The sequence below is a fragment of the Caloenas nicobarica genome, chromosome 3 (genome assembly GCF_036013445.1).
Source record: "Caloenas nicobarica isolate bCalNic1 chromosome 3, bCalNic1.hap1, whole genome shotgun sequence".
Lineage (NCBI taxonomy): Eukaryota > Metazoa > Chordata > Aves > Columbiformes > Columbidae > Caloenas > Caloenas nicobarica.
In genome coordinates this window covers 51,670,314-51,691,178 of record NC_088247.1, presented here as the reverse complement: position 1 = coordinate 51,691,178, position 20,865 = coordinate 51,670,314, and the positions used below count along the sequence as shown (strand labels likewise).

Below are 20,865 nucleotides of genomic sequence, written 5' to 3'. Positions count from 1 at the left end.
CAAAGATATGAATTTCCCTTTTCTTTGATCTTCTTTTTGTATGTTTGTTTAGGTATTTCGGTGGTTTTTTGTTTAGTGTTTTGTTTTTTTGGTTTTTTGGGTTTTTTTTGTGCTGCAGAGAAGCTGAAGAGTATCTACTTCCTTACTTTGTCTGTTTGGCCCCAGGATGTTTATCATGGATTTTGTTCTCTACTTGCCCTCTGATTATGCAGTCTTGTTTTAATATTCTCCTATATGCAGTCCCAAATCAGTGTTTGCATTCAAAATAATACTCTTTCAGGCAAGAATCCCATGAATGCATATTCAGATGTCTGTAAAAACCCTTATCGTACGCATAACCCTAATACCAAAGGAAACATGAGTTCCTAACTTTATAGGGGTGTGACTGACTACACAGTTACTTTAGGCACCATGTGAAGAAATTGAGCAGTGTGGGTTTGTTACTGTGTCCAGTGCACTATGAGGACCAAATTTTCCAGGAGGATTACACAGGTGCATTATCATGAACTGTCCACCCTGTCTTCAAGAACTAGATTGCATGAACCAATGGAAGCTTTCTTCAAGCTTCTCAAAGTGAGTTGCTTAAGTGTTTCAGCAGTCCATTGAAGACACTCCAGCTGGGTTTAGAAGTTGGATGCACTTTATTATTTCTAGCCCACAGTGGAACAATCTCTTAATCAGTGTGACTGTAAACAAAAAGCAGTAGTAATGTGATGCCTTCATTCAGATAATTCTCTTGTTTGTTCACTGGCGTTTGACTCTGCTTTGGAGACATCCGTGACATTTTACCAGCCAAAAACATAGTGGTTCATGTGTGTATGAAAAAACAAAACACAAGAATATCTTTGTCTTAAGGAACATCTCTGACTTTTCAGTTGTTGACCCCCAGACATCAAAGAAGTGTAGGAATTGGCAGATAGGAAAATGGTCTATAAGCCAGCAATTGCTATTTTTGTTCTTGGCTCTGCACAGCACTGCCTTGCTGTAGGTCCCTGAACATGTCATTTCGCATTTCTGTTTTTATTTCTTCACTGAGAAATTATTTTTTCAATATAAGTGGAAATCATTGCAGCAGGGATTTACACTTTGTCCTATGCTGAGTGTGATGGATTTTCTAGAACCTACTGTCTGGGCTAGCTTGCTTCTCCAACTGTCAGCACGTGAAGCAGACATCTATCATCACCAATTAATTGCATCTGAGAAAGTTCCTTATGCCTGTTCAAGTTGACAGACGCGTTTTTCATTATCATATTGTAAAGCATCTCCCAAGCTTCTGTCTTTGCATGGAAGCTGCCCAAGCATGATTTTTTTTTTTTTTCAGAAGGCTTTCTCAAAATAGTCTCTGGGTTGGTACTGTCAATGGAGGTTTTAATAACATTTTCAGTTCTTCAACATGTCATCTCTTTAGTGCATATGCAGTGTAAAAAGCTTTGCCTTCAGGAAAGTCTCACCATTTCCTTGAACAAAGAAATCCTTTTATTCCATCTAGTGTAGCACATAACCTTACACTAACTTATAAGTTCATTTCTGAAGGGTTAGCAAGCTGCTTGAGGATTGTCAGATACCTATCTCATTCTTCTGTTAATATGAACAATTTACACTCAGTCTCTCATATTGGCAAAAACTCGGTCTTCTTAATGTTATTTCTCTACTACGCATAAACTTACTCAAGATCACAGTATAAGCTCAGTGCAGTACAAGTTTACTTTTAAGTCATTTGGGAAGGTTTATTGAAAGTTGCAAACAAAGGATCTCTGGAGGGGCTTATGAAATATTTAAGGGCCAGCTACATTTAGGCCAATGGAAACTACATAAAATATCTGACCTTTCTCTCTAACTCATTTCCAAATTATCAGTGTTTTTCTTAAAATGTGAAGCCTCCCCAATTGTAGAACAAAGTGTTTTCAGAAAGAAAGTAATCAGTTCTGATACTTGCTTTAAGTAGGCTTAAATTACAAGTGATTTCTGGCAAAGCAACACATCATAGAACACATCAAAGAAACATATTTCAACATTTTGTTCTTAAAAAGGACTTTGACATTTACAAAAACATTTTTCATTCAAAAATAAATTACCGAAACTGTATTTTCTTCAGATATTGATCAATCTATTCCCAAACCGTTGTCTTACACAAGGGATACTTTTTGTTTCAGTAAAAGGCTTCTGTCAACTACTTGGTTTTTGATCAAGTGGTTTCTACTTACAGTAGTCTGCTATTCCTACTGTGTTTGCCACTTGCAGCTGAAAACATATACTTCATTAAAAACACATGTAATTCAACTACAGACTAAAAAAACCCTGTTGTTTGAAACTCCATGTGGTATATACTTTATCTATTTCATTTATATAAACTTCCTCAAAGAAATGTGTTGCCACTTCTTTGCCACTGTTGTGACAGGCTTTATCTAATGAATTTGTAACAAGCATGGTCGCTCGTTTTTAGAGGCAGTTTTTACTTTGCTTACCTAGTTGCTAAAACCTAATCTCAGATAAAACACTGATAAAGACACTTTCAATTTTTTTTCAGTTAGCATCCAATCCACTTATTAACTGCAGCATAAGAGCTACAGGGCTCTGGGGTTTTTGGGCACTATGTGCTACTTGTGCTATTTAAAGATATAAGCTAAGTAAAACTGAAGGTTACAGATACTATATAAAATATGCAGGAAATACTTATTGATCTTTGTCACTGGTTTGTTATTGTTGTTATTATTACTAATTACTTTTACAGCATAAAAAAGGATTTGCTGCTCTTCAGCCAATAGAATACTTCCCCCCTGATCAATTTATTGGAAGTTGTCATGTGTGAAAAACATGTTGCTTGGTTTCATTTTGTTGGAAGAAGTTTATAGCATGATTAAACTGAGGAATTCCTTGTAGGCAAACTTTGATGATGGGAACAAATCAGACTGTCATTTTCTATGGTGTGAAGAAATCCTGTATAATGATCCAGAGGGCAGGTGATTTGGTAGACCCCAAGTTAGCAAATACTTTATCTTTTTTAGAATCAACTCATCCAGTTTTGGCTCCAATACTAAATCATTAGTCATGCTTATGCATTTACCTTTGGAGGCAGAATACTTCACACTATGCAGCTTCTCTGTAGACTCTAGGATGATTTCCACAACACATACATGTATCTTGAAAAGAGTAAGCAAATGGACCACAATATTAAATCCATATCAAAGTGAGTCCAAACCCTATAAAGACAACCCTAGGCTTTTTTTTTTTTTTAATGTAGGATTGGTGGAAAGTTCAAATAAAGCTGTAAAGATTGTGATGCTCTAAACAGGAAAAGGACATAGCATTAGCATTGCAGGTATTTTTTTTCCCACCTGACTGTCATAATCTCCATTTTGTCCAGACCAAGTATGAGTCATTTACTTTTCATGAAGGTCCTCACTTTCTTCTGACAGTGACAAAAGGAAATGGGTATAGCCTGTACCTGTTGAGGAGATGTATTACTGGCTGCTATCCATTTACTGATGGCATGGAAATCCATTAGCTTTCACAATCCTTCCTAATGGTATCCTATAAAGTGTTTTCAAATGGAATCTCGTGAGATTGCCAAGCAAAATATGAGGACATTGTGGAGAGGAGCTCCTGTCCCTTGCAATAATCTTTGCTCTCACAAGTTGCAATGTCAAGAGGCTCTTTTTTTCACAAAGTCTATGTCAAAAGCATTTCTGAGTCATTCCTCTTGCATTGATGCAAGGATATGAAATCACACATCATTGTTATGTTTTGGGAAATAGAGTGGAACAAGTGTTTCAGAAGGTGGCAGTCAAGGTAGGTGTGGGGTGAAGGTGCACCAGGCTGATTTGCCAGTTTGTTCTGTAGAACAGATTTTCTGGTGGAGTTTTATTGCTGAGCAATTTAGCATCCTCCCAGCATTTCATTTCATTTAAACAACCATGTTTGGAACAGAGCCAAGCTCCCAAATGAACATCCTCTGTTACCCAGTGTTAAAGAAAAAAAACATAAAGTAAAGACTCCTGCAGCCTTGGCTTCTCAAATGACTCAGTCTGCTTAGATTAAGAAAAGTGTTTTTAAACATGTCATAGAGAAGACTAGACTTGGGTAGATTTTTGTTTTCTACCAAGCTTCACTGTAATCTTTTCTTAATTAAACTCTTTTGATTTGTGAGGAAGGCAACATTTGAGTTGTTGGATAATTTCACATTTGTTTGTACAAGTATTGTGAAGTAGACGCTATTTACCATCTTCCTCAAACATCGGAGAATATCTGATCACTACTGGATCATTCATAGAGAAAGCTTTACTTCTTTATCTGTGCATGTTTTTTCTAATCAATCCCCTATTCAGGACATATGAGCTCTAATCCTTAATTTACCAGTGACTTTAGCTCCCTATGCCTTTTCTGCATTGTTTCTTTGTCATAGTTTATGCAATGGCACACTATGTATATGAATAGAACTAGAGATATTGTGACCTTATGTAACACTTACAAAGTCGGGATCGTTAGCTGTTAAGATACTTCTGCATTTAAGGGAATGTAAAATTATTGTTACATCTGGGTGCACATTGGTATTTCTAATAAGGTTGCTATTATGTAAACATTATAAATAGGTATTTGTTTTTATGTATATAAATTGCACACATCTTCTCCCTATATGCTAAAGTGATTTCAATGCTTTCAGGCTTTGATTGCTGAAGCTGAAAGAAATAGTGCAACAAATTCTTATTGCAGCATCATTTTTCTGTCAGAAATTTTATGTTCATTACCTAGGCACTCTTACCTCAGTTTGTGGTCATTTTGTTAACCAGTTTTAACATAATTGTTTGCTTAAATTATATCAGTTAACGTTCTAGCCTCACTTTTTTTCTGTTTGTTTGAGGTCTGGGGGTGGTTAATTTTAGCCTTTATACTTCTGGTGGCTGGAACACATATGTTCTCTGTCCCTGTGCAACTGGCATGTTTCACTCATTAACTGTTTATTTTAGCCGCACTGTCTGTTTTCTGTGGGAACTGTGAAGATTTGAGATGCTAATGTACTTTGAAAGACAGAAAACTATCTCAGTTATTCCCTTAAGACTGTCAGGCTAGTAGGAAGGCCTTTAATAACCTCGACTTATGTTTTGTTATATGCTGTTGTTTCAGGTTCAATGGATCCAAAGGACTTTCTGAGAGAAGCACAAATAATGAAGAACTTGAGACATCCAAAGCTTATACAACTTTATGCCGTCTGTACTTTGGAGGACCCAATTTATATTATTACTGAGCTGATGAGATATGGAAGTCTTCTAGAATACCTTCAAAGTAAGCAAAGACTATAAACTCATTTCAAGGGGTGCCACAGCTGTCAGTTTAGTAAATACACTAACATAAAAGATAGAAGTACAACACTCTGTTTTAATATAAAAGCTGTATTATTTGTCACATTTGGGGATGAGAAAAGAGGAAAGAAAAAGGTTTATGGATTTTCAATGTGTTAAAGTATTTGAGAGGTAGGAGAGAATCACATTCACAGTTTGATTCTTGCCTTATAATGATGCACATTTTTCCACCAAGTTCCATGAGTAGATGGGAGCATACACTGACAGAATAAAAATATAAGCATCCAGAAGGGTAGCTCATCATATTTGACATGAAATAGAGGCACTTCCACAAAATGTACTTAACAGCTTTGAAATCTATTACTAGGCAGGGATAGCCTTTCACTGTGAATTTGTCCCTTGCCTGTCACATCAGGGCTTTTATCTCAGCAGCACTTCAAAGTGCTCTTTTGAAGACAAATAATAATTAAAAATAAAGTTGTACAGCCTGGAACAGACTAGCATAATGATTGCACTTTAAGTTCACCCCTGCTACTGAGAAATGCTTGATTCTAGTGTTGTTGCCCATTTTCAATTTAGCAGGTATCTCTGAGATGCTAAATGTCTCTAAACCTGTAATCATCTCTTGAAGACAAAATGTTCACTGCAGTTGTCTTGCTAAACTTCTTCTCTGCCTCCAGCCCATAAGGAGGCTGTGGAATACCGCAAACAGTATATACCATGACATGTGCCTTCTCCCATCTTCTCTGTGGAACCATTTTTTAAGTGAGGCTCAGTCTAGGGACACTTACAGCTGAAGAAATCTCTGGAAGAGGGACAGATCCAGCAGGAACTGCTCAGAGAGGGGCTGCAAGACGCCTGGGCCAGATCATCTAAAGTTTTGTGGGTGGCTAGAGGTAATGAGGCACAAATTTCCTTTAAATGCTCATCTTTGGTGCCTTTGTGTGCAGATTGCCGCTTATCTGATTGAAAGAGCCTGACACATCACAAAATGATTGCTGTGCATGAAAACATTTATTTCACCTGAGAAATAGCTCTGAGAAAGCTGGCATGAGTCACAACTATTGCAGAGGTGAAAACTGGCCTGTTTGTGCACAGAGTACAACATGTCCAGGACACACCAAGGCTGCAGCCTATGTGCAGATCAGTTGCCAGCACATGCACAGCAGCTGCCCTTGCTGTGGGCAGCACATGTTTGCAGGTGATCTTTGCCCGAGCACTCATTCCTTCAGCCCTGCATCAGAGAGACTGTGGCAAGTCAGTTGGTTTGCAGGCAGCCATCAAGATAATTGTAAAAATGGCCAGCTGAAACCCAGCCTAGTGGTATCTCTCCTTGTCTGATGGACTACGCACAGGGGGATAAAGAGAACTAAGAGGTGGAGGCAGAGTTCAAGACGCTTTGGTAGGTATTGGTCAGCAAAAAGTCATTGCTTTCAGCGAGAGTAATAAGGAGATTTGAAGCTTGCATAGAGATCTGTGACTGGAAGTGATCTATGTCGGTTGGTGGTCAGTACACAGCTCCCGGTAAGCTTTCTTGAAACTCAGCCACTGCAAGAATCATGAAAATATTTCCAGAAGGCTGCTGTTCCTGTGTACACTATGGGTAAATATGGCAAACTGGAACAGGGGGAAAGTCCAGAGATCATTCTTTGTTTAAGTTTCACCTCCTAGAAATGTACAGTATGTTTTTCCAGCTTTAAAAATCCCTGATATTTCATGCATAGTGACTACCACATTCCACCATAACAACAGCTACTTAATAATGATGGGCATGTGAGCTCCCTGTGCACCCTGTGAACGTACTTTGGGATACTTCTTGATGAACACTGCTATGCAGACTTATCAACCTGCCACCAGTACAAGAAAAATGCAACTGAAAACTTCTCTTTGTTGTCAGATGTGAATGAAATTGTCATAAATGTATGAGTGTTCTTATCAATTCCGATAGACCTGGAGCTTGCACTCTCAGTGACGCAGTCATGAAGTTGGTTGAGTTATTACAGAGACAGTGCTCTCAACTGGAGAAGGTGCTGTGTATTTGTTTATTTATTTATTGTCAGGCATCTGTCAATGAGAATATTTTCCTGTCTTTCCTATATGAGATATTGTGACTGATTGCTTATAACAGGATGCACACCCTAAGCCTTCTTTAATATTTTCTCTAATAAATTTTTCATATAAGGGTGATGGTTTTGTCAAAAAATATTGCTGAAAAAGGACATGGAGGCACTACATTTTCTTTATAGGATAAAGAATAAGCCTTGGGAAGCTTTTATAAATTCACTGGTAGTGCCTGGTTTGGAGTGTGGTATTTATATTAACTTTGGTTATTTTGTTGTAGTTTTTCCTCCTTTAAAACACTTTATAACAGACTGAAGCACATGTATACCCATATGAATACAGCTGTAAGCTCTTTCAACCTGTTCTGAATCAGCCAGATGGGAGCTGGCTCTTGTCTGGAAACCTCTGTAGTTGTAGTAATGCAGTGCTGTGCTCGAACTTGCATGCTCTGGCTGGCCCAACCTGGGATTTGGGAGGTATAGTCAGAAATCCTTATGAGACAACCATACATGATTTGTACTTCAGATTCCAAAGAGACCCGTGTTTTCATCCTCTGTTTTTATGCACAGTTTGCAGCTGCTGATCAGCTGAGGTTCTTCCTTACTGTTTCCCCTGCTTTAGCTCCAGGGCAGAATGAGCTCTGAGGGAGAAATCCTCCAAGAAATCCTGCAGCAGCCAGGGCAACAGCAACCTCTTCCCCTCCTTCAGCTCACATGCTGAAGGCAGTAGGTCAGCCTAGTTTGGGATGCCAAACAGGCCCCGGTGGAGAAATAGTCTTTCAGTTGCAACTCCACCATTAGCAGTAGATCTCATCTTTGTCCTGTGGCACGGTACACCTGTGTGTCCTGCAAAGAATAAGACAGGGAGGGTTTAACAGCTCATTAAACACAAGGCATACAAGGCATCCTTCTTCGCTGTGACATTACCATGTTCTGTCTCGTGGAACAAGTTAGTGTCAGGCCAGCCTGGAGCATCAGCAGACCAATGACAAACCCTTGCTCAAGTTTATCTGCATCCTTCTACTTTCACAGCCTGTGTAGCTGAAGGAGCAGTGTGAAAGGGTGAGAAGGATTTTAAACTGAGTCACATAAGCTAGTTTCCAAAACCCAGGTACTTGTGCAAGATACTTGTACATATTTAGTTATTTTCTGATTAAATACAACGTAAGCATCATTTGCGGATTTATATCTTTGTCCGGGAAGTTGGATAATAAATGTTGATGTCTGCCCATCATCAGAACTGCAGAACTTCAGAGTGTTATATTATTCTGTGGCCTGATGGTGGATTTTCTTGGTGGTTAAGACATAGATTTTCACATAGCCTGATTTTTCTCCTCTCTCTTTTAAAGGTCAAGGCATCTATTAAACATATATGTGGGAGAGGAAAAGACTTTCTGAGTCAACAATAGCAGTAAATAATCTTAGTGCTGGATTATCATGACAATGAGTTTAGCCTTGAAAAGGAAGTAGGACAATACGCATACAGGGCAAATTTAATCATTTAAAATTAATTTCTTTTACCTATTCATCTCAGAACATCCAGACGAGCAGGAAATTCAAGGCCTGGAGATTGCTCAATATATTAGTAAACAATGGAATTTCACACTCTTCATAAGGGGTGATTGCAAGGTTAGGTCAGATAAAATGCCAGAACCGAAGGAGGCTATGCAAAACAATGCTAAGACATGCTCTCACTTGGAATCAATTCAAAATAAGGAACAGAAAACTGCCATCTACAAATATTTTATTTCTTTAACACAGAGGCAGGAAGGAAAAGTCACTATCCTCAATGAGAAATGAGAACTGCCAATAAACATAGCAGGAAAGATTCAGCTTTTAGATATTGTTAAGATTCTGAAACAGAGTGTTTTGAGTATTAGAGGCTACAGAGGTAGGCACTGATGCTTCAGTGCTGCAGTGTTGCTTTAGGTGACAGTGATGCTTGAATGTAACACTGATTTGGCCTACCTAGATTACCCTAAGGTATAAATTCTTTTCTATGACGAGGTCAGCTGTTCCCAAAATGCCACAAAGGCCCTGAATTTGAATTCTAATCTGTTATACCCCAATGACTTTTTTTGGGTACCTGCCTTAGTATTTTTGGCTGCAGTTTTTCGTGGTCTGAGACTCTTTCCTTCATTTGTGGAGGCGAGTTTCTCTGCTCAAAGTTCTTCTACTACTTTGTTTGAACAGCTGATCTTTGATTGCCAACCTCTATTTCTGAGACGTGCTGATCTTACAGTGGTGGGAATGCCACGCACGTTGCTTCAGAAAGTTCTACAAGAGGAGCAGGCAGCTTGAAAGCAGCTCAGGGAGTCCTGCTGTTGAGTAGCAGCAACAGAGAGAACAGCGTGAAGCCGTCAAGTGGACTGGAAAGTGGAAAGTAGAGTCACACTTGACAGTAGATGGTATATTTCCTACTAAGAATCATTGGGTAACAAGTAAGAAGGCTAATTTTGTGCTTTTCCATATTTAGTCAGCTTTTGCTACACCCCGTGAGTGCTGACATTTTACTCAGAGTTTGGAATGGGTTATGCACTTGTCCGAAAGGCAAACATCTGCATTGTTATTGGTAGATAAATGCCTTTTTCTTTGAACTTTGTCAGCAGCTCCTTCTAGGCCTAAACCAGCTGCTGCACTTAGTATCCAGTCTGTTAGAGAACATGTGACAGGGGTTGATACTTATTGTGAAATAAGCTGCATGACTTTAAGTAGTGTCATTCACTAACCTCTGTCTATTGGTTGGGCTGTTACTTTATTGTATTGCACAGCTTTGTTGATTTGTATTGACTATTTGAACTAGTCAGTTGTTACGTTATTTATATCTGAATACCATAAATATTATGTTATCCTTGTTGTCTTCTTTTTAAACAGAAGATGCAGGCTCTCAAATCTTCCTGCCACATCAAATTGACATGGCTGCTCAGGTGGCTTCAGGGATGGCTTACCTGGAATCCCAGAACTATATTCATCGGGATCTGGCAGCCAGGAATGTTCTTGTTGGTGAACACGGTGTTTACAAAGTGGCAGACTTTGGACTTGCAAGAGTTTTTAAGGTGGGTTGTGAGAGGGTGAATTGGCTCTAACTCTGGGGAACAAGGTGGAAGAAGTCAACTAAAGGATGAACTGTAGCCTCTCAATTGCTGGGCTCAGGCAAAAGGCCTGCCCGGGGAGAAAAAGACCCGTAAATTGTTCACTTGCATCCTCTAGCTGCATTATCCCGTGCAAGGTTAAAAGCTGGCCTGTGCCTTTGTGTCAGTCTGAAGATGACATCCCAGTGTCTTCTTCCCACTCAGCCACCAAGGAAGGAGCCTGGCAAGCAATGCCCTTCAATGCATAACCTCCATCCATAACACTAGTGTCTGCCACACAGAGAGAGATCAAAGGAACGAAGGAAAAATTATATTTCTGAGCCTGCTAGGGAAGGCATATAAAAATGGATCGACTGCTGTTCTCCGTGATGCTTGTGAGTCCAGGTAGTAATCATAGAAAGACCTTATTCCCCTCCACAACTAACAGCAGCGTTCATAAAGTGAGCTCTCAGAGCTTTAAATCTAATGCAGCTTCAAGTTCTTTGCCTTTGCAGATTTTTTTTTCTCTAGCCCTTGAGGATGTGGAATGCCAAGTAACACTGACCAAGACCATCTTAGGAAGGAGCTGTGGTTTAGAAATGAGATTTCCTACGTTTGAAAATGATTTGATCAGAGTTGGAAAGATTTGATTTGCTGTATTTTATGGATTTCAATATGTAATACATAATTTTTGAGGTCTTATTATTGGTTTTATTGATTTATGTTCTTGCACTGAGAAGGAAAAACTGAGAGAAAAGCCCCCTGCTTCTTGTTTTTTGTACTTTTTTTTCCATTCAAGCAGCAGAAATTGAAGTTCATAACAGAATTGGATTTATTACATACTGAGGTGTAGAATAATGGCTTAACAGTGGCATCAAGGGACTTTGAAAGTGCTTTTTGCTTAATTTTGATTCCTCTAGATATGCATAAATTCAGCTTACACATTTTTTAACATGAAAAATATATATTTTTAAATTAACAATGCTTACAATGGATATTTCTCCTAGTCCTCACTAGAGAGGGTAATAATTTACAGCTGTTGACATTTCTTGTTAAAACTGAACTTTACTAAAATGCTCTGTCATAGTGTCATCTTGGCAGACTTTCTTAGGAATATTCTGTCTCCTGAGCCCAAGCACTAATACGGTCACACGCAAAAATCCCGAAGGAGTAGGTGTGAAAAATTAAATCTTTATTTCTGTATGTGTTAATTTGTGTAATGAAATAATTTATTGTTTCTAGAGATGAGTACTATGGTCAAGTTGCCAACTGTATCAGTATGCAGATATAAAACACTAAAAATCAGTCTTTTCAAAACTAGAGGGCATTTCAGTTGGGAAAGCTACTTTATGTATTGAAAACAATCAAACAAACAAAATCTTGAACACATTTGCCTGGATTTGCATGTGAAAAAAATGACCAAGGCTTCAATGTGACTTCTGTATACTAAATTATGTTTTGGAATTAAAGAGAGAATAATATTCACAAAGTTTAGATGTCTGTGCTGTAAAACTTTAAGGATACAATTCTACAGATCTGTAACTAAATAATTTTCCTTTTTTTATGTGTCTTTCATCTTGACTTTACATGAATTATTTGAACCTACTGTAAGATAACATGTTAATATGAATCACTTGGAGTTTGTTCTTTGGTCCCCGAAACCTGCTTAAGTGATTGTTATCAAAGTCAATGGCCCTTCAACACTGCAATAAATCACAGAAGAAAGGTTCCGAAATTCATTAGCTCTTGCCTTCTCTGTTTACTGAAGACTAGACGTGGAGCCATTTGGTCTTTAGCGTCAGCATGATGCTTACACTGCCACTCCTGACTGACTTTTGAAATCTTGCATGCCAGGTCCAGAATTCACAAAAGTAGGTCATAATTAATCACAAGCCACTCCAGTGCTGTGTGTTCGCTTGAAATGATAAATGCTTTAGAAAAGCCTCTGATGAACAGTAGCATTTCTCAACTGTGATGCCCAGTTCAACAATAGACTTCAGCAAGCGGATGCTTTATACCACAAAAAGGCAACTGCTTGGCTAAAGGAGGATAGGATTAAGCATGTGCTTAGTTTAGTCAGGTGCTTAAGTGCTTCGCTGAAGCAGATCTGAAATCAGGCTTGCTCTGTTTTACCCATGACAGGTAGAAAATGAAAACGTATATGAAGCTAAGCCTGAAACAAAACTCCCAGTGAAATGGACAGCCCCGGAGGCAATCCGCTACAACAAATTCAGCATTAAGTCAGATGTCTGGTCATTTGGCATACTGCTCTTTGAAATAATCACTTATGGGAAAATGCCTTACGCTGGTAAGTGCTTTTACCTAAAAAATGATGTCTTAACGTTTTCTTGCTTAAGAACGACACACAAATGAAAGTCAAATACCTGTACTGCGGGCATGTTAAAGGGTTAAAACTGTAAATACAGCAAGAAGGCTGCTCAGATGAGGCCTGGTTAGTGGGTCAGACCTTCTGACTGCTCCAAACTCCCTTCACGCTTTCTGTGATTAGCAGCCATTCACGCTTCCTCTCTCTGGAGCCAGCCTGCATTGCACGGGCACCTACGCCAACTGGCTATTTCCCTCCAGCATCAGATGCCAATTCTCAGAATGTGGAAAAAGGGAAGGTTTTTCTGTCTTCCATTCCACCCTTTTTTTTTTTTTTTTGAGGATGTCTCATGGAAGAACAGATTGTTATGTGTGATGTGCTGCATGGGCACTTCAGGAAGAAGGTGTCTGAAAAATGAATCAGCGTGTTTTTATCCCCTTCCCTCATATTTGACTATTGCAGTGGAGACTCTTCATAAAGAGAAGGATCACAAGAATTAGAAATCAAATGTCACCAACCACGAAAGTAGATTTAATGTTATGAGACCAGCTATTGTTCCTAGCACTGTGAGAAATTCTCAAGGAACCATGGCTCCAATAACACAAGATATCAGTGAAATGATTGACTGTGACTCATTTTGTGCTGCTGAGGAGAACACAAGGGAAGGACTAAAGCAAAAAAAAAGTTATGCTGCATCCGTACAGGCCTGAAGGCTGGTATGTTCACCATAAACTACTTTTCACAGGGTCCCAAGCTGGTATTTCCTCTAAAAGGAAAAACTGATTTTGCTTTTCAATTCCCAACATCACCTCCAGTGAAACCATTTTGGAAAAAAAAAAAAAAGGAAAAAAGAAAAACAAATCCCTAAATCCTCAAGTCTTTCTTGTATAAACTATAGATGTGTGCATATGCACAAACATACATAAATAAACTACTCAAGTATAAATGATATGTAACACCACTATTCTTGGTATTGTCTGAATATATGTTCAGTGTTATCCCTTTGCAACAACAAAGTTTTCCTGTAACTTTACAGTAGAAAATGTCCTTTTGCCATGTCTCTGTGCTTACTTGGTGTTACTTTCAGGGGTTTGACCTCAGTAATCAGGAGAAGAGGTTATGTTGATCCATGGTGGCAGAGGAAACATCATTCAGAGATCTAGGGAAAAGAAAAGATTATGTAAATTAAGATTTAGTTTAAAGAGTAGAAAACTCAAAGAGAAAGGGATAATAGTCTTAATATGAAAAGGCATAGCAAAGATAGGGGAATGGTGACAGAACAGGCAGGATGCCATCAGGAGCAGCACTAGAGGAAACTTAAGGCTGACATTAGGGAACACTTTCTAAATGTGAGGAAAATTCAGCAGTGGGATGGATTTTCTTGGGAGATTTTGGAGTCACTGAGACTAGAGGGTTTCAGGAACAGTTTAAGCAAAACAGAAGTCACAATAATTTTGGTAAATCTGGGTGGTAGAGGAAAAGCCTCGTATATGTCCCTCACGGGGGAGCATCTCATTGCCTCATCTCAGTAAGAGACAGGGACATGCGGCGTCATTAAGCAGACCCTGAGCAGTCTGACAAACTCCTTTTGTCTTGCAGGTATGCCAGGACACCAGGTGATCCAGATGCTGGACAAGGGGTACAGGCTTCCCCAGCCGGAGACCTGCCCGGCTCAGCTCTACCAGCTGATGCTGCAGTGCTGGAGCGCGGAGGCGAGCGGGCGACCCACCTTCGAGGACCTCTGCGGGCAGCTGGAGAGCTACTTCCAGACCGACTCCTCTTCCTATGCCCAGCCCATGGTGATATGAACCCCCACAGGCAGGGGCTGAGGGACAGATGATAGCCAAGGTGGCTGAAATCAGCACAGCCTCAGACTTGGAGGTTATTATGGGGTGCTGCGAAATTCTGGTACAATTTCATCCCCGTGCTGATACTCAAAGGCACTTGAAATTTTTGCTGCTGGCAAGTGTTTTGCAAGACTAACCATCAGGAAGCTGGAGGGGTGGGGGCTTCTAAAAAAAAAGTCTTTTATTTATTTTTTAAATAACATTGCAAGAATGAACAAATGAAATGAGTGTTGCTCAATAACCATTGTGGCATTTTGTCATTTCTTTATTGGATTGATTATTTGCTATTCCTCAGATTTTTCATTCCTACCAGGTTGTTCTCATGAAGGAATGTGATGGCTCTGCACAGCAGGATCTGTGCTTCCAGAGTCCCCTCATTGTAAAAAAAAAAAAAAAAAAAAAAAAAAAAATCTTGTGACTGTGATTATTGCAGAATCCAGATTAGTTGCCTTACTTAGACTTGAAGTACATGTACTTTTGCTGTATCAGAAAATAAAACGGATGTCCATGGGAGAAAAGGAATTATTTTGTTTTGTGGATGCAAAGAGTGATCTTTTTTAATTTGTCCACTGTTCCTCTTTTGCAAGAATAAACACAATTATTATTAGATTCTTGAAGCTGTTCTTAGTGTTGTTAAACAGTGCCACAGAACCAATGAGTTCATTGAAGTGTCAGCATTTGTTTTATAGTTCTTCATTTTAGGAATATTGGAGGAAAAGATATTTTAAGATGAACTCAGACTGCCTTAGCCTTTTAGAGTGACACCCTTTCCTATCTTGCTACCCAAATCACAGACCCTCTGGAACAGGCCAATGCCCAGGGCAAGTCTAGGTATTTTGCAGAGGAACTAGCAAACCATGCTTTCGTCTTCTCCAGATGTAACTTCAATGTAGGAGATTTAAATAATAGATGATCCATTTTATTTTGTTCCACGGGATATGGAACCCAGGCGCTTCTGCTTGCAGCCTTTGTGGTTACAGATTTTGGATTTTTTTTTGCAGTTTTTCTAATTAGCTATGATATCGGTTCTGCTAAAATCTGATATCACTGTGACAGTTTTATGTTCTCAACTGTGAGGCTCAAAGTTTTAATTATTTACTTATGATTCATAAGTTAATTATTTAACAACATAATCCAAGAATTAAGAGCTGTACTCTGTTAACATAGTGTGAGCTCAGTATAAGTGTGCTACCATTTTCCTCTAATATCACAAAAGGGTATAAATAAATGAAAAGATTCATTACTTTAAAGACTGGGCAGCTTTCATTAAATCTTTTTCATTTTCTTTTCTTCTCTTTATACTTCAAATCCATTACTCTCAGTGCCTTGCTTCTAATTTCTCATTTCCTTTTCCCCTCGTCTACTTTGGAAGGCAGCACACCTTGTTTTTCTTTTATACACATCTCTTATGTACTCACTCTTCAAAATTCCTTATTTATTGGTTTTCTCTTACTTCTGTCTTACTACACTTAGTCTTTCTAGCATTCTGTCTCTGTTCACCTTCATCTTCTGTGCAGTGTTTCTCCCTACCAACCCTCTTTATACTAATTACATTTGTAAAGCACAATACGATGATAATTAATTAGCTGTCATAGCGTCCAGGCGATTTTGGAAAGTAGTCATCCACTCTGAAAGAAGAAGAGGTTAAATGGTTTTGCCAAATCCATCATGATAAGAATTGGTGTGCAAGAAACTGGGACACTCACAGGCAAAGTCTCCTGCTGTCCTCCATCCGTGTTTGTTTTGAGACTCGTGCTAGCTACTGGCTCATGGCCCCAACAAGATGTTATTTATGATCACCAAACCTCCATCAATCCATGCATCTCTCATCTGGCTCAGAGCTGTGTTTAACACAGTTATGGGATAAGGTTAGCAAATCCCACAGAGTAGGTTTATGTAATAAGAGTAGGAATACTGTTATTTGGAAAGATCTCTGCATCAGCCTTGCAATCTTGATGTTCAAGCACTGTTTCTAACATGATTTTTCAGACTTAAAACATTAAGAATGTTACAAATAAAAGTTGAGTTTGCCCAACTCAAAAAAGTGTTGATAAAAGAAATATAATCTTAAAAAGCGCAGGTGTGTGAAGTTCACAGGAGATGAGTTTCTGGGAAAAAAAAAATCAATGGCAGGGGAACAGCAGAGTTTTCAGAATTCCAGATTATACCAACTGGTCCAAGCTGCTCTCTGCTGGCCTCTGACCTCAGGTGGAAGTCAGCAGGACCTTGTAGGACTCCACCGAAGTGACACCAGTAATTCTGAAGAAAGTACACCTGTACAATTAGAGTCTTCCTAAACCAACATTTGGGGAACAGAAGGTCTGTTTGTCCAGCTAAGTGAATACTTTGTCTCCTTAATTTCTTCTGTAGTCAAAGGAGAGAGACGATCCTTAAAACGGTGAATCACTGCACCAAAATTGCTTTTCTTCTCTGAAGCACCCCTGGCGGGCTTCTTTCTGTTTGCTGCTATAAAGATATCCAGGCAAGATAAGAGTCTTTGCTCAGGGGTGTGTGTAATAACCCATGTGATGTAAACTGAAATTAGCTGTTTCAAGGTCCTTCTACCAAGTGTGGCCTCAGAAACCACCTTTAGCTGAAAAGAGCAGAAGCTGCAAGTGAACTGCACCCTGCTGAGCTGTGTGAGGAGCAGGCACCCGCGTGTGACGGCCTCCGGGAGATACGGCCTGGCAGCCTGGCCTGCTGCTGGCAGGTGTGCTCCCTCGCTGCTGCATCCTGCTGGTTTATCTCTTGTGCTTTCTCTTTGCACACTTGCCCGGACGCAGCTGCTTAACAGAGCTTGGATCTGCCAGCTGCCCTTAGCATGTGCTGGCCCAGGGTGGGAGACAAGCCGCAGAACTGGCTGAAAGCAGGAGGTGTATTGACTTTGGTCTGTCTCATTATGGGCACTGCGTCGAAGAAATTTATTTTGTATTCATCTTTGAGGCAGACTGTGCATATTTGGCCTCCCCAAGGTGATGCACTGTAGGTGAAGAGGTACAGTCAGTCTTTTGTCTTCCAAGCCTGAACACCATTTCCTCTCCATTGGTGTGTGTCCTGAGACCAGTGCATCCTCTTTCCTTAGCAGAAGTGGAAAAGAAGGAAAGGCAAGAAAGCAGGTATGTTATGGGGCAAGGACCTTCATTTTTCTCTTGCAGTGAGTTTATCTGAGAAAGCCTGGTGCCTGGTAGAGTCCCTTTGCTGCTACCAATAATCCAACTGAGGCCAAGCTTGGAAGCCACAGACACTGCTATGAGATGCAGTGGTTCCTCTTTCTGGCTGAAATCCATGCACTTGCACTTGCTCCCTTATTTTACCTGTCCATAAATTGCTGTAGTAACACTGAGATGCTGTCACTCTAATATGAGCTCTACTTTTGGATCTCTTTTTCCCTGAGCTGGCAGGGGAACAAAGGAGAGAAAAATCAGCAATGCAATTGATCAGCAAAGCTCTGGAAATAAAGAGTAATACGGAAAATTAATAATTTGTTTTTAGCTCTTTCAATATTTTTTGCAATCAAATGGATCCATTACCAAGAAAGACTGGAGAAAGAAGGTAGAAAAGAGTAATAAACTTTTACAGAGTTCAATTCGCTTAAGGGCAAAGCAACAGGCAAAACTATACTTTTCCAAGTCTGATTCCATTTTATAATGATTTTATTTATATGACAGATAACAATTATAGCCAGAAGTCTTTGCGATGACTTGAGTTAAATTAAACATCAAGGTTATCATTTCCAGTTATAGTGTATAGCGAGATGGGTTTAGCTTATCTCATTGAGGCCTTTTATGTTCAAGGTTCTGCTGTAGCTATCTAGTGTACTTGTTTTCACCTGATGGATCATGGAGGGGAAATAGTGGATTCGATTATGAGAAACAGTAATAGATTTTTTTTGAACTGACATAAATTTCTATGTTTAGATAGAATAAAAGGATCAGGAAGAGATAAGTTGAATTTTCTAGAATAGACCAGTCCTTGTGAAATTCAATTCACATAAATTGCACTGAGACGTCTTTTATGTAATGTTTTATTTATGTAATTCTGTTATTCTTTGAGAACTAAATCATTTTATCTAGTCTCAGAAAAGATAACTTTAAAATGTCCAACCAGAAAGGAAGAATCTCTATTTTTCTTAAACTCTCCATTCTTCAAGAAGTTGTGGAGCAATGCAATTGAACTGCAGGTATTAGGGAGTCCCTAGTGTTTACTTTTTACTCCCATTGGAGAATCTTTGCTCACCTAATCTTCATTTAAGAACATATGCAGGGATACTAAATATGTGATTGGGCAACAGAGAACACTCTATCATTTGTACTGCTTTCTTTTTCTTGTCCATTGTATCTCATACTTGCTCTCTCAATGACTTGACAATGAGCGGCAATTTTCTTTGTATGGATTTGTAACTTAGAGCATGCAAGGAACTGAACCAGCAGAATGCATTATTTTATTGTGGTCCAAACTGAACAAACTTTCAGTGCATAGAAATGGAGCACACAACTCATGCAAGTGATTGCTCGTTATGCTCTCTTAATGTGCTTCTGTTTCACTCTTTCAAAAAGTGATGTAGTACCATGTCCACTTGGTGCTCCCATGGTCATTGTGAGTCACTGGTGAGCTATTTGTAGCATATGGATCTTGGAGCAGATAAAAATGCTGCACGTAAGAGTTGTGCCACTGTGCTCAAAGAAATACAGATGTGTGGTATGGAAAGCTGTGTGGCTTCCATTTTGTTCCAACAACATCTGGGCCAGATGTGTTACCCAGTGGGTGATGGACCCCTGCCTCTGCCACCTATTCCAAAAGTTTGCCTAGAAGAACTCTGCATATGCTCGAACAAAATACTGAACTGAGGTCTATAAAAAAGACTTCATTCTATCCGTGCTTGCTGTTAGCATGTCCATGTAATTTATTTTTTTCAGTCTCATGCTTCTCAGGAATGACTAATACAAAAGAAAAAAAAATCAATATGAGAAATGACATGTATAAACAAGATGAGGAAAGCACTGGAAAGTACTTTGGCATTTTAATCTTCACAGCTACACTGTGCTGAAGAATTCAGTATTTCCTTATTTTGGTATAGAGAAAATTGAAACATACATTTGAAACATTCAGTATCCTAGAAATGAATCTAAGCCAATTCCTGGATCTATATATCACTAGAATTGAAAAACATGATAGAAATTGTACCTTGGTTCCCACCACTATTTTCAGCAAAATAAATTCTGCTAAAATTAGGCAGACATGTGAGAAGACAGGTATTCAACAACTTTCTTTCTTCCTGCTCTCCCCAGGTTTTAAAAATATTATTACAGGAGGATTAGAACTCCCATGGAGTAAAAAGACTTTATTGTTAAGCTGAGAGATGTTAAGCTGAGAGTTTTTTGCTGTTCTTTTTCTAAAGCAAAAAAAAAAAAGAAGGTTGAGCCTTGAAGATTATTCCCAAAACCACCCTTCCAAAAAAAAAAAAAAAGGAGAAATATAGGAAGTGTTTATCATACTTTTACAATTGTTCAGGTCTTTAGAAAAGACAATAGTAAAAGATTTGAGACCAAACAGAAAGTTGCTGCTGAATTTATGAAAAACACTCTTTGGATAAGCTGGTTATGCTATTTACACTGCTGAAGAAAAGCATACTGCACTGCATTCATTTTTCTAATTACTTTGATATAAATATCTGAGTATACTGATTGGATTTCTGTGTTTTAATGTATTAGAGAATTCAAATATATATACAGCAATATCAAAACAGTTTTATTTTTATTTCCTATCTCTCTTTGTAGCTGTATAGTTTTATCTCTCTGCTTAGAACAATATATAACATTCTAAAGTTTTTGTTGTTGGTTATGTATGGTTTTCAGCATTGTTTTTTCTCTCACTATTTTTAACTGTAAAAAATTTACTTGGATGTTTTTATACTATGATTAGTTTATTTACATTTGCAAACTGCAAAACTTGTTTGTATTCCCGAGTGCTCCATTACTCTGCCAAGTATTTAAAATGACCAAAAATAGAACACAATTCATTCAGTGTGGTTTGGGTGTCTTTTGCAGCTGCTTATAAACGAATACATATCCACTCTGTACCATCACAGGCACCTCAGTTCCACCTCTGTTTCAGAAACCAGTACAATGAAAACTGAACTTGCATGTCCTGGAACTCCTTGGCTCTGGGTTACTTTGCATCAAAATCAAAAGTTTTAGGAATATATATTCCACTGTTCCTTTTACCTCATCTTCTAAATGTAGGCACTGGTTCTCCAAAGTCAGC

General features: G+C 38.8%; 1 protein-coding gene across 1 annotated transcript in view; it reads left to right on the top strand.

Moving 5' to 3' along the window:
- FRK (fyn related Src family tyrosine kinase) overlaps positions 1–14,562 on the top strand; it is a 51,907-nt gene extending 37,345 nt beyond the window's left edge. Inside the window, exons 5-8 of the mRNA XM_065630520.1 lie at positions 5,122–5,280; positions 10,232–10,413; positions 12,571–12,736; positions 14,354–14,562. Coding sequence (XP_065486592.1) covers positions 5,122–5,280; positions 10,232–10,413; positions 12,571–12,736; positions 14,354–14,562 — 716 coding nt within the window. The remainder of the gene's footprint in view (positions 1–5,121; positions 5,281–10,231; positions 10,414–12,570; positions 12,737–14,353) is intronic.
- The last annotated feature ends 6,303 nt before the right edge of the window (positions 14,563–20,865 follow it).